The sequence below is a fragment of the Saimiri boliviensis genome, chromosome 3 (genome assembly GCF_048565385.1).
Source record: "Saimiri boliviensis isolate mSaiBol1 chromosome 3, mSaiBol1.pri, whole genome shotgun sequence".
NCBI classification, from domain to species: Eukaryota; Metazoa; Chordata; class Mammalia; order Primates; family Cebidae; genus Saimiri; species Saimiri boliviensis.
Genome location: NC_133451.1, coordinates 3,795,306 through 3,808,792, shown reverse-complemented (window position 1 = coordinate 3,808,792; position 13,487 = coordinate 3,795,306). Strand labels below are relative to the sequence as shown.

At 64.3% G+C, this 13,487-nt stretch overlaps 1 protein-coding gene across 1 annotated transcript; it reads right to left on the bottom strand.

The window, feature by feature from the left end:
• Positions 1 to 8,809: 8,809 nt before the first annotated feature.
• On the bottom strand, positions 8,810 to 11,448 carry ADRA2C (adrenoceptor alpha 2C). Its single transcript, XM_003934639.3, has one exon. It carries the CDS (start codon positions 10,718 to 10,720, stop codon positions 9,362 to 9,364), a length of 1,359 nt encoding a protein of 452 aa, XP_003934688.2. The 5' UTR covers positions 10,721 to 11,448; the 3' UTR covers positions 8,810 to 9,361.
• Positions 11,449 to 13,487: the final 2,039 nt, after the last annotated feature.

Here is a 13,487-nt window from a genome sequence, read left to right as displayed (position 1 = left end):
TGTGCTGTCCCGAGTGCTGTGGTCATTGTGTATCTGTGGCAGTCTGTCAGAGGGCTGTCACCTCCCCTCCCCAGACTATGAGCTCCGTGAGGACAGGGTCTGCGTGCCCACCCACCTGCTCCGTCCTGGCTGCAGGGCTGACGAGCCAGAGGCACTGAAGGAACACCACCAAGTTCTGTGGGAGTGCAGCCTCCGTGGACCGTGCTGTGGGCAGAGAAGGAGGCTCAGGTGCTCGGCTCACCCACCTCCTGCTTCACTGACCCCACAGCGCCCTGGGGCCAAGACTGCATCCCCATTTCACAGAGGAGGAGACTGAGGCTCAGCGAAGCCACCCAGCTGGTGAGTGGTAGAGCCAGCTTCTGCCTTCTTCCGTCCCCACCATGAGGGCGTTGGGGACGCAGAGCCAGACAGCCTGGGGCACTCAGGGCCTGCGAGGAGCATGCCCAGATGGCCCCACCACGGAGGCAGGAACCCCCAGCTCGGAGGACACGGAGGCTCGGGGGCCCCAGGCATCTTTGACCTCCAGGTGATCACATCCACTTCTGATGTCCAGGTGACCCACTTCATCTCTGAGGCTCAGGTGACTTCATCTCTTAAGGGCTTCCTCTGTCTGCTCCTGCTGGTCAGCTGCCCTGGGTCTGAGTCCCCAACAGCTGGCCAGCTCCTCCCGGCGTCCTGACTAGCGCCGGTGTCCCCGCTGGCTGTGAGCTCCTGGTGGCTTTCCTGTTCTTACTCCACAGATCAATGAAGGGCACAGCATGGGCACAAACACAGCAAGGAAGGAGAGGAGTGACATACATGCAAATTCAGCTTAAACGTTTCCTTGGAAGTTACCCTAAGACCTAGGGCCGAAAGTTCACTGAGGCAGCTTCCGTCTTAGCAAGATGGAAAACTCCCAGGAGTCAGGGCCTGCTTGTCCCGACCGGGTTGTCCCGGGGCTAGGGCTGGAGGTGTGTGGGGGATGGGCAGCCCCGCTGGCGACTGTCCGGGTGGCTGGGCTGTGGCACCCTTGCGTTTCTTCCAGCCTGAAGCCTGCGCTGTTTTACTTGAAGCAAACTCCTCCCCGGCCTCTGTGGCCTCCTTTCCCTGCATGCGGAGGGTCCATGGCAGAGCCGGTGGTGCCCCTCCAGACCCCACGGCCCCCAGCTCTGCTTTTCTGATTATTTGGAGGAGCCAGCACAGGGAGCTCGGAGGAGGATGACCCCAGAGCCCCAACTTTATGCTCTGAGTGGACAGCAGCCTTAGAGAAGCCTCTCTGAGCCTCAGTTTCCCCATCCATAGAAGGGGTCCAGGTGGTCTCTAGATGCTTCAAGTGAACCAGGGGCATCCTGTGGTGTTGGAGGCACCTGCCCCACCGCCGCCTGGGACAGAGCAGAGGAAGAGGAGACAGAGGTGCGGGGATCCCTTCCCCACTGTGACTGCTCGGGCCAGACGCTGTCCTGCTTCCCCAGCCGGGTCACAGCCACCTTGAGGGCAGAACTGTGCCTTTGATACATTCACATAAATTCTTCCTGCATGTATTAAGTGCCTGCTGTGTGCAGGCCTCTGTGCAGGGCCTGGGAGTGAGGTGAGACAGAAGCCAGCTGCCTGGACGACTTTCCTCCCCAGCTAGGGCAGGGCCTGAGCACCCGGGCTGTGCACGGCTGTCCAGGAGGCCCCTTCCCTCCAGGGAGGAGGGCCCGGGAACCTGCCCCGCCTCCACCCTGCGCCCCAGGCCTCTAGAAGCCCCTCCCCAGAGGGCCAGTGCCCCCAAGGTCAAGTGGTCACCCACCTGGAGGGCCTGACATGGGCCCGCTGGGGCTTCTGTGATGAAGGCTGGGCCATGTCTGCCCGGAACCACCGCCTCGAAGAGCCCAGCCCTTTAATGAGCGTGTTTTTATGAATGTTCCTGAGGTCTCAGGGCCCTCACTGGCTCTGCGCAGAAGCCACGGGAGGTCGGGGTCGGGGAGGGGGACTTGGCCCATTTTCCAGAGGACCCAGGCTCAGGGCATCATGTGATTCAGTCAGGTTTTGGGCCCCAGTCAGGGGCCCAAAAGCCTGGGGCCTGCGCGCCCAACTTTAGCAATCTTGAGAAACCTACCCCAGTGCCAGCTGACAAAGGTGCCACCCACAGTCACTCCTCATCCCATCCTCATAACGGGGTCCCTGAAGAGGCATCCTCATGGTGAGGCTCTGGAACAGACAGCCCGGAGCGGGTCCAGGCGACACCCATCAACCTCGTACAGTCCTCCCGCCCTCTCCCGGCACGTGATGGATCGTTTATTCCAAATTGGCAAGTCACGCCTCTGCGTTCAGCAAACCCCACCTTGGCAGGGGGCCCCGACTGCCAGGTGCGGTGGGTTACTGAGCAGCATCGGGGGAGAGAATCTCTCTGTCATCTGCCTCGTATTTGAACAGTCGTGCAAACAACAACAATCAATTTGAATAACAGCTTCATCTGGATCAATTAGAAGAGGGCTGATTTTGCCTGGAATTCAATTTGCGAAGGCAGCACGCTCTAGGAAACGGGTAACTGATGTTTCACCACAAACATTTTGGCATCGTGTATCCTGGGCGGGGTGATCTCGAAAAGCAGCCTCATTGTTCTGAATCGATCCTAAGACGACGTCACACGCACAGCGCCAGGCCTCGCTCCCGTCGTGGAGGGGCACGGGGCACTGCTGTTCTCACATAGCTGCCGAGGCGTCAGAGCGCGGGTTACGGCAAACACCATGCAGCGATGCCGGTGGAGTGTGGTTCTTGGGCCCTGCCTGGCCCCACTGGGTCAAGGAGTAATCTAAACGTGGTTTGCAATGGAGGAGGAAGAGCGATTGCTCACAGCGAGCCGGTAGGGACGCCAGATGCGGAAGACAGAAGACACAGGAAAAGTCACACGCACGCTCTGCGCTGGGTTTCTCATCTGTAAAATGAAGCTAACACCGTGGATGGTGACCGCTCTCGCTGAGGGACCCCATGTGGTGGGTGAGTATGCAGCACAACCCAGCGTCTGGCTCTGACACAGCATCTCTCCACGGCAGTCCCTTTCTGGAGCTCAGTTTTCTCATCTGTAAAATGGGTACATCGATCCCGCCTGGCAGAATCATGACAAGCACATGCCCAGAGCGCCCGGCCCAAAGCCTGGCACGTGGTGGGCACGTCAAATGCTGGCGGCCGGGGTTGCTGTCACGTCTGCTCTTGCGTTATTATGCCTGATGCACTCTGGGCCTCTGCGGAGTGGGAAGGGGGCGATTGGACTGGACGGCCTCTTGGGCACCTGTTTCCCGAGGGCACTCAGTGGCTGAGTTGGGCTTCTGAAGGCGGCGGGGAAACGTCTGTTTTCATCGATGCCGCAGTCGGTTAATTGCCGATTAGCCCGGGAAAAAGCCAGCCCCCCAGCAGTGGAGAAGACACCGCAGCAGCCGGGCTGCCCGTGAGGTGGAAATCCTCCTGCAGCGCCAGTGCCCAGCCCCCGCCAGCACGGCCTCTTGCTGCAAGGAGTTTCTCACTGCCAGCCTGAGGGGCCCGTGTCCTGGCACAGGGGGCACGGCAGGGGTGGCTCTTGGTTTCGGAGTCCGGGGATGATCCTTTCGGGACTTCCACGTGGGCGAGGATGGCTGGCTCCGCAGCCCAGGGGAGGCCTGCTCAGCCCAGCTGCTGCCTGGCCAAATGACCCACCGTCCGTGTGCCCCTCTGGGCTCCCCGCACTGAGCGGAGCAGGGCCTAGTCCAGACTCTGGGACCCAGGCTGGGGGAGAGCAGGGTTGGAGGCTTCATCGGTGCTCTGGAGATGGGCCTGGTCTGAGTTGTGAAGGCCGTGTGTAAGGCTGTCATGCGACACCAGGCAGGAAGGGCACTCCTGGGGACAAAGCATTAATTCGGAAAGGCATGGGGGCCATGGCCAAGCCAGAGCAGGAAGTGGGACGAGCGGCGGTGAGGACGGAGGAGCTGGCAGCAGATCGTGACCTGCCTGGGAGCTCTGGGAGGGAGGGACGGTGCTGGGCCAGCGGAGGCTGCACAGCCACAGGGCCGGTCTGGGACACTGAGTTGGGCGCCCCTCCCCCATGACTGTCCTCCCCCACAGCCTGGTACAGCTGGAGATGGAGGCCAGGACTGCGATGTGACCATTCCCCCACCTCAATAGGGAATATGGCAGGAATGTCCCTCTGGGGTTCTCTGCAGTCCTCCAAGCCCTCCCCTGGAGGCCGAGTCTCCAGAGTTGCAGAGGCTTTGCAGGATTGGTGGGCTTCTAGGCAGGTCCAGCTGCCAACGCCTGATCTACAGATTTCCCTGTCAACCTTGCATCAGGTGGTAGGAGGGAAGTTCGTATCCTGTTTCCTTTTTCTCCATGGCTGCCAGGCAGCTCTGGGCATGTTTTGTGCTCGGGTATAAGGGCAGAATGTCTTTAACCAAGCGTTCTGTGCCAGCACCCCATCTCTGCCTGGCATGGCTTGATTCCTTATCGGGACCATAACGACACTATTGTACCCAAGGCTTTTCCTGAGAGCAGCCACAAACCCTCTTGGCAGGAGAGAAAGGCATTTTTGATCCCCAGAGCTTTATTTGGCCCGGAGTTTGCAGTTGATTCTGCTTCCCAGGCAGATCTCGGCGGGGTGGCACTGAGCCCCGCTGGAGTAGAGGCCCGGGTCCAGGCTGGAGACACCGGGCGGCCCATTTCCACTGGCAGGTCAGGCAGGGCATGGCCCAGAGAGCCTGTCAGCGCCCAGCCTCTCCGTCCTCCTCCACTGCCCGCTGTAGTTCATGCCCTCCGAAGGCATGCCAGGACACAGAGGGTGCTGACCCTCGGGAGTGGAGGCCAGGTGTCCCCTGGCCACTCAAGGTAGATCCCGTGGGAGGACAACGGAGACCTCAGGATGGAAAAGCCTCCCCGGGGCCTTGAAGACCGGAGTCTCTCCCTCCTCTGCTCCTCAGCTCTAGGGACCCTCCTGTCTTTGTCAGCCCCACCCCACCTCCATGCCACGCTTCTCAGATGCCCCCCGGCACATATCGGAGGCCACCCATGCCTGCCCAGGGATGGCAGAGTCATCTGTATCTAGGGGTGCCTGTGACACTCTGCACAGGGTCCTGGGGCTGTTCCTCCCCCGCCCCTTGCACGTGGGGCCACCGTGGGCTGACGGGAGGTGGGGACTTGGCTCGTGGAAAGGCCGAGGCTGTCCAACCAGACTCGAGATGGGCCTGCAGGCGCTGTGTGTTTTGATCCGACGCTGCACTGGAATATTTGAGCCCTGCCGATGGATGTGATATAAAAATACAGCCGGCTGCCAGCACAGCCGGGAAGGGCGGCTTCCTCGCCAGCAAGTGCCACGGCAACGTGTCCCCCCCCCCCCTGCAGCCCCCACCCCCGGAGTCGGGGGCAGGATCCAAAGCCTGGAGCTGCTTCTGTAAAGTACTCACACTGCTGCCTGCACCGAGGAAGATTTCCTTCTGAATTCCACGCGGAGCTGCAATGGAAGATTTGGATTCTTTCTGTTCCCCACTTTCCTACCAGCTCAGCCATGGGATTAAAATACAGGAGTTAAGAAAAACACGTGCATGTCTATGTATATCTGGTAGGAACCGCATCTGAGACAGGCTTGGGCCAGGCACACACGAACCCTGAGCGGGTCGGCGTTCCAGGCGGCACCCCCCAACGCAGGCCAAGCCCCCCTCTCCTGGTAGTGGTTGCTTTATTTTATTTTGCCTGAAACCTCCCGAGAGCCTAACGGGGAACCCTGAGCAGGACACCAGTGATGGATGGTGCTGCTCTGTGGCCTGGCACAGGGACACACCCCATGCTACCCACGACACTGGCTTGGGACGGGGTGGGCTCAGAGTGCAGGCTGACTGCAGAGGGACCCTTCTGGGTCCACAGTTTGCTCCGCCCCCTTACCCTTAGGGGTCCCTGGCCACACAGTCACCTCTGGGCCTCAGTTTCCTCAACCACGGACAGGGGTTGTCATCAAACCACTCCGGCTCCATGAAGTCGGCCTGAAGAGGTGAGGCAGGCCCAGTCCTCGTCCGTGGAGAGGAGAGCCATGAGGGAAGGCCGGGGGTGTGGCGGAAAGGTGGGCAGAGGGGAGGGCCCTGCTCTGGGCGCTGAGAAGTCCCCTTGGCAGGTGGTTCCCGGACTGGGTTTGGTGGCACTTGGGGCTCACGATACCCTCAGGGTGGGTGCCGGTGCCCCCTTCATGGATGAAGACACCAGGACTCAGAGCAAGGTGTCACGTGTCCCTGCAGCAGGCAGGGTGAGAAGCCAGGTTTCTGTCTCTGCTTATCCAGCGGAAAAGAAAGTCTCTCCAGACGGCAATGATGATGGAGTGGTGAACATCTGCCGCTGAGCCCCGGCCACAGCCCTGGAGGGTGCGGTTGGCAGGATGAGGATTGGAAGAAGGGGAAGGTTTGCCCACGTTCTTCCCTGAGCAGGTACCAGGATGCGTATCCTCCCGTATCCTCCGAGTTAATCCCCAGGACCCCCAGGCGTGGGGGCTGTAGTTGACCCCCTGCAGGGAAGAGGATCTGTGGTTCAGAGGTGACCTGCTCAGCCAGCCACACTGCTAAGCAAGTGAGTGCAGGCTCCAGCCCTGGGTGGGAGGTCGCATTTCCTCTGCAGACTTCACAGCCCAAGGGGCTCAGATAAAAACCTGATGCTCTGCCCAAGCATTCCTCCTACCAACTTCTCCCCTAGGCCTGGCACACGGCCCCTCTGCCCAGCCTCCTGTCTGTGTCACCGCCCTTCCCACGCTGGCACCCCATTTCCTAAAACACACTTGCACCTCCTCCCTCCAGACCCTTGCTCATGCTGCGCCTCTGTGTGGGGTCTCTGGGAAGTTGCCCATTCCTGAAAACCTCCTGGGAGGCAGTAGGAGCTGGTGGAAATACTCAAGAAATACTTCATTTCTCATCTGGAGCCAGGAAACGTGGGCTCTGCTGGGGCTTATCACCAGCTATGTGACCTCAGGCAGGTTAACCCGCCTCTCTGAGCCCCATGAAATGTATGAGTTATCACATGAAATGCTGCTGCTCTCAAGGAAAGGGTGGCCTGGGTGGGACTGGGGGTCCTGAGTGCTGGCAGGTGACGGCTTGGGGTCTGCCCTCCCATCTTGTAATCATGAGTTTTGGGTCCCTCCTGCCAGCTTGGTAAGATGCAGATTCTGGAGCAGAAATCCTGAGGTCTGGGGTCTTTTTCATATGGGTGCTGGGAGTCCCTCGCGGCCCTGCGGCCTGCCCTCGGAGGGTCCCTGGGTGCGATGCCAGCCATGGAGTCTCTGAGGTGGGGTCTCCTGTGGTCTCGGGTTAAGGAGATAGACTGGCCCACAGATTGGCAGGCCTGGCAGGGCCGAAGACAGCTCCCAGAGACCCCTCCACTTCCCAGGCGGGGCCCCGAGGCCCAGAGGGCAGGGATCTGTCTGAGCCCCTGCAGCAGTTCCAGGATGAGCTGGGTCAACAACTCAGGACTCCCTGCCCAGGCCCGGTCGGGGGAGGTCAGGGATGTCATCGGCCCTGACTGGCCATGCTCTCCACCCCCACCCCTCCCGCCGCCGCTGTCTGCATCTCCCCACCTGTGTCTGAGTCTAGCACACAGCAGGTGTGAGCGTTAGCACGTGTGCCAGCCGTGGACATGGCTGGGAGAGCTCTTCCCAGCTGGGGTGCCCTGAAGACCCATCATCTGCGGGGGAAGCCAGGCAGCTGCAGGGAGGGGTGTTCTCCAAGGGCCGACCTGGCAAGTCAGGCCCCCTGCTCTGGAACCTGACTTTGAGGACGGGGGCTTGGGGAAAAAAGGCAGGACCCAGGGCTGACCCCTCCCCAGGCCAAAGGGAGCGAGGTCGGTATCCAGGATGGATCTGGGCTGGGCTCAGCACGCAGGTCTGGGAGGGGGAGAGTACACACAGGGAAGCTCAGGGGGGCTCCTGGGGACGGAAAAGGGGGGACTGAATGATCACAAGCAGGAGCCCTGCCACAGCCCGCACGCCCACCGAGCCACCTGTGCGTGTGTGCTGGGGCGACCCCTACCCAGCTCCTGCCAGGCCCTGTCCCGCTTCCGCCCCTCCACCCCAGCTGTCCCGCGGCTTCGCGGCCCTGTGACATGGCTGTCTGAGCAGTCCCCCCACCATGAAGGCCCAGTGGCAGGACGCACACCTTGGTGTCCTCTCCCCCACCTGCCGCTGCCCTTCTTCAAGCAGCAGCGTGGACAGTGTGTGGACACCTGCTGGGCCTGACTGCACTGGGAAACCCTGGGGGCTCCGGGAAACAGGCGGGCCAGCCCCGCCCCGGCCACTGCCAGCTGGTCCCACTCAGCTGCTCTAGGGCCTCAGCGACTTTCCCTTTGTTTCGGAAACAAGAACGCGGCGGTAGTTGAACCTGGCCAGAGCCTCTAGTCTGGAATGACGGTGTGGGGGCTTGCCAGCCTCAAGCCCACCCTCTCTCCACCCAAGAGCCACACCCGCAGAGCCAGGAGGACTAGCTCAAAGCTACTCTAGGCTTGGACTGTAAGAGCCCCACCTCTTCCACCCGGAGGCCCTGAACACCAGAGTGGGGGAGCGCGCAGGGCAGAGACGGGAATGTGGGGAGACTGTCCCCCAGAATCTAAACTTAGGGCCAACCTGGGGGTTCTAGGCTCCTTTTGCCTCCTCTCTACTCTCAGCACAGGAAATCTGAGTACAGTTTCCACGTACCCAAAGGGGTAGTTTGAGAAAAAGCGAGACACTCTCCTTCTCAGGCAAGACGGAACCTGGAGCCCCAGGGTGCCCTCCGTCCAGCATTGGGTGGGGGGTGTCAGCCAGGGTGAGGGGTTGGAAGGCACCCCCAGCCCCCGGGCTCAAGGACTGAGTACCGCACCCAACGTTAGATTACAAAGGTTTATTTAGAAAATAGTTTGGTTGTTTTGGCTGTTGTTTTTGGCAAACATTTCAATACTTTCAGTCATCAAAGACAGTTGGTGCTTTCTCCTTGCCCCTGCAGCCACCCCCGACTAGGTCCTGGAGAAGTCAGCCCTTGGTCAGACGGGGATGGGGAGTGGTGCTGTGTTTGGGGGGCTCCCTGCGCGCCCATTTAGGGGGCTGCCTCTGCCACTGCTCTCTAAAACCCTGACCCCATAGCCACACCTCCGCAGGCTCCTCGGAGTTGGAGCCAGGGAGGGAGTCCCAGAAGCAGCCCCATGCTGAGGCGGGAAGGCAAAGGGGTCTCCCCCTCTCTCCTCCCCGCTCCCCGGAGCCCAGCTGTCTCTCCGCCAAGCTCCTGCCCTGGCGCGCCCTCCCCTGCGCCCTGGAGGCCTGTCCATCCCGGCGCAGTGGGAAAGCTCCCCCGCCCGGCCGCCCCTTCCCTTCCGCCCAGCCCCGGAGCGTGGCGCTAGCTGTCCAGGATCCCCGGGCCAGGCGAGCGCGACCGAGTCACTGCCTGAAGCCCCTTCTCCTCCGTCGGAAGAGGATGTGCTTGAAGGACCGCCGGAAGTCCTGGTTGAAGACCGTGTAGATGACCGGGTTGAGCGAGCTGTTGCAGTAGCCGATCCAGAAGAAGAACTTGAAGAGCGGGTCGGGCACCTGGCAGGCCTCGCGGCAGATGCCGTACAGACTGTAGCTGAAGAAGAAGGGGAACCAGCAGAGCACGAACACGCCCATGACCACGGCCAGCACGAAGGTGAAGCGCTTCTCGCGCGCCTGGGCCACCTTGCGGCGGCACACGCTGCTGCGCGCCCGGCGCCGGCGCGACAGGAAGAACTCGACGGAGCGCGAGCTGGCGCGCGACAGGCGGCCGCCCGGGCCCGGGGACCTGGAGGCGGTCAGCGCCCCCGGCTCCGCCGCCTGCCCGTCGGCGCCGCCGCCCGCGCCCCCCTCGGCGCCCGCGCGCCGCCGCCCGCCCCGCCGCAGCGCGCCCCGCCGCCGCCGCCTCTCGGCCGCCGCGCTGCTCTCGTCCGGCTCCACGTCGGCGCGCGGGGGCGCGCAGTGCCCGTTCTCGCCCGCGCCCGTCGCCGCCGCGCCCAGCCCGTTCTCGGTGGTCGGGGACGCCCCGTCGGGGCCCGCGGGCGCGCGCTTCTCGCTGAGCGTGCGCGTGCGCAGCTTGGCCACGCGGTAGATGCGCGCGTAGACCAGGCCCATGATGAGGCAGGGCGCGAAGAAGGAGCCGATGCAGGAGGACAGGATGTACCAGGTCTCGTCGTTGAGGCCGCACTGCGGGTAGGCGGCGCCGTCGGGCTGGCGGTAGAGCGAGACCAGCGGCGGGAAGGAGATGACGGCCGAGATGAGCCACACGGCCACGATGGTGGCCTTGACGCGGCGCGGCGTGCGCTTCAGGTTGTACTCGACGGCCTGCGTCACCGACCAGTAGCGGTCCAGGCTGATGGCGCACAGGTGCACGATCGACGAGGTGCAGAACAGCACGTCGAGCGCCAGGTACACGCCGCACCACACCTGCCCGAAGTACCAGTAGGCCATGAGCTCGTTGGCCAGCGAGAAGGGCATGACCAGCGTAGCCACCAGGATGTCGGCCGAGGCCAGCGACACCAGGAACAGGTTCTGTGGCGCGCGCAGCGCCCGGCTGGTCAGCACGGCGATCACCACCAGCACGTTGCCGACCACGGTGAAGACGATGAGGAAGCCCACCACGGCCGCCAGCCCCGCCACCGCGCCCGCCGAGTACTGGCCGCGCGGCGGCCCCCAGGGAGCCCCCGAGACGTTCGCGCCCGCGCCGCTAGCGTTGGGGCCCGCCGCCGCCGCCACCGCCAGCGCCGCCGCCAGCGCCGGGGACGCCATGGTCCTCCCGCGAGCTACGCGGTCCCTCCTGGAGCCGGGGCGCAGCCGCGGCAGCTCCGGCGCCCCCCAGCCTGGGTCGGCGCCGGCATCGCCGCCTGCTGCTCGGGAGCGCCCGCCGGGGACCGCGGCGCTCCGCAGCCGGCCCTCGGCCGTGGTGGCTCGGCGGGCGGCGCGCCGGAGAGCGTGGCTGCCGGGCTCCCCGCAGCTGCCGAGCGCGTAAGTGCAGAGCGGGAGGCGCCCGGAGCGAGCGGCGACGCGGCGGCGGCGGCGGCGGCGGCGGGGGGAGGGGGGGGCAGGTCCCGGGGTCCTCGCGCGGCCCCGCCCTCGGCCCGGCTCACGGGGAGCGCCCTGGCGGCGAGCCCACGGCGACGCGGCGCCCACGCGGGCGTGCCCGAGCGGCCCCGCGGCCCCGGAGCCCGGCCGGGGCGCAGGCGACAGGCGGCGGCGGCGGCGGCCCGGGCGCTCCGCCTCCCATCCGGCCGGCTAGGGCTCGGCGCACCGGGGCGCGGGCCACCGCTCCTCCGGGCCCCCGCGCCCGCGCGCTCCCTCCGGCTCCAACTTTACTTTCCCGGGCGGGGCGCCGGCGCCGCCGCGAGTCCTCCGGCTGCTACTCGGCGCGGGCGCCCCCCGCGGTCCACGCTCGGCCGTGCGGCCGCCGCCTCGCTCGCCGGAGCTGCGCCGCCGCCGCCGCCGTGCGCTGGGCGCGAGTGCGGCCGCCCTGGCTCGGCTTCCAACTTGGGTCGAGTTGCGCAGCGGGGCGGGCGGGCGCGCGGGGCGGGGCGGGGCGGGCCGCGGGCCCTGGGGAGCTGGCCGGGAGCCGGTGCCCGCGGCCGCCTGGGCGAACCTGCCCGCGCGGCGCCGGGGAGGAGTCCGAGGCGGCGGCGCGGGGCGCGCGCTCGGCAAGGGCGCCCCCTCCAGGGCCGCCTGCAGCCTGCGGGACGGGGCCGAGCGGCGGCTGGCCTGGGCGGTGAGTTCCAGAAGCTGCTCTTTCTAAGACGGGAGCCTCCTTCGCCTCCCCCGGCGCAGGCTTGGGCGCAGGCGGGGGCGCGCAGAGGCGCGCGCGCAGCACGGGCGGCTCGGGGTCCATGGCCTGATGGCAGAGCAGCCTCTCGCAGCCTGGGGGAGGACGCGACGCTGCCTGGGTGCGCACAGGTCCTACCGAGCTCAGGGTCCGGACCAGATCCCGGATCGGCGCTCCCCGGCAGAGCCGCCTCCGCACCCACCCCGGCCTCAGTTCCTTCGGCCTCCTTCCCAGCGCTGCTGGAGCATGAATCATAACTAGCAGCGGTGCCTGTGGAAGCCCTGGGCAAGCTCCCAGCTCTGCACCCATGTTAGCAGCGATTGAAGTTTCATCCTGATGCTCCAGGCCCTGCCTGTAAAGGATGGAGAGATGTTCGAGGTCGCCACGTCTGGCACACACCCAGAACCAAGCTGCCTGGATGATGAGCTTTTTGCAAGGGTGGGCTCGGGGGAGAGCGGCTGATGAGGTGGCGCCCGTGTACCCTGGCCTCTGTCCGTGCACCTCCGTTCTGCAGATGTGCACTGTCACTCTGTGGCCCATGTTGGGCGCTGGCTTCTGCCTCCAGGCAGCCTGGGGTCTGTGGGAGAGGGACCTCCAGGAGGAGCGCTGGAATTCTCAGGCCTGACGTTTCTCTGCCAAGGACCGAAGCCGTGACCCTTCCCCCAGCCGCCCAGAAACGCACCCCAGCTGGCTGGGCCCTCCCTACATGGGCGCGCAGGAGAGAGGGAGGGAGGCTGTCCACCCTGTGACTAGAGCTGGCAGGGAAGGGGCGGCTTCTGGATGCCTAGGAGGTCAGCATGAGGAGGGGCTGGAGTGACTGCCCCTGCCCTCGGGATGCCTATCCGTGCCCGTCCGTGCTCAGGGCCTGTCGAGTTCTCAGCTGCGCAGCTTTACCAGGGAATCTTGTCTGTCTCTGAAGAGACACCGCTGGGAGCCACGGCCTCCTTCTCCCTGGTGTCATCAGCAGGGCCTGCCCTGGGGGTCTGGAGGTCGAGCCGGGGTCAGGCAGAAGGCAAACATTTCAGATGATGGGCCTGCCCAGCAGGGGCACACTTTGGAGCCAGAGCCTTCGGCGCCACTCCTGTGCTAGTCTTGGGCACGTATGCCCTTCGGGGAAGGAAAGGGGCCATGGCTGTCCTGTGGGAGGTGTGTGGTCCTGGAGGCCTAGGAAGTGCCACCTGTCTAGGGCACCTGAAGGTGCATTTTTCAGGGAAGCCCACACAGACCTGCTTCCTCCGTGGTTGGCATGCTGGAGCCCTTGTCTCTGTCGAGCCCTATGCAATGGCAGAGTGAGGGGGGCCTGGCCTTAATGGAGGTGCATACCATCTGGGGTGGACAGTGCCACCAACGGAGATGAATGCACTGACAACCATCAATGCCCTGGGGCTCCTTCCCCAGCCTGGCAGCCAAGTTGTTAAGGAAGGCTTCTTGGAGGAGGTGACCAAACTGTGCTTAGAGGATGAGGAGGTGGTATTAGGAAGGGGTGGGCCCCTGTAGGCTGCATTTCCTCCGGTGGGGGTGGGCTTTGTACTTGGGGTGTGGGGAGACGGGAAGATTCAGGAAAGAGCAGTGGCAGGGGCGGGATGCAGGCTTTGGAGAAGGCCTCTCTCCCTCGGCATCTACTTGCCCCTCACCCCCAGCACGAGGGTCTCTCACTTGGTGAGAAGTGCTTTCGGGGACGCACAGGGGTGGGGGCATCTATCCAGGATCCTGGCTCCTGTGTTCCCAAGAGATGGCAGCCCAGGC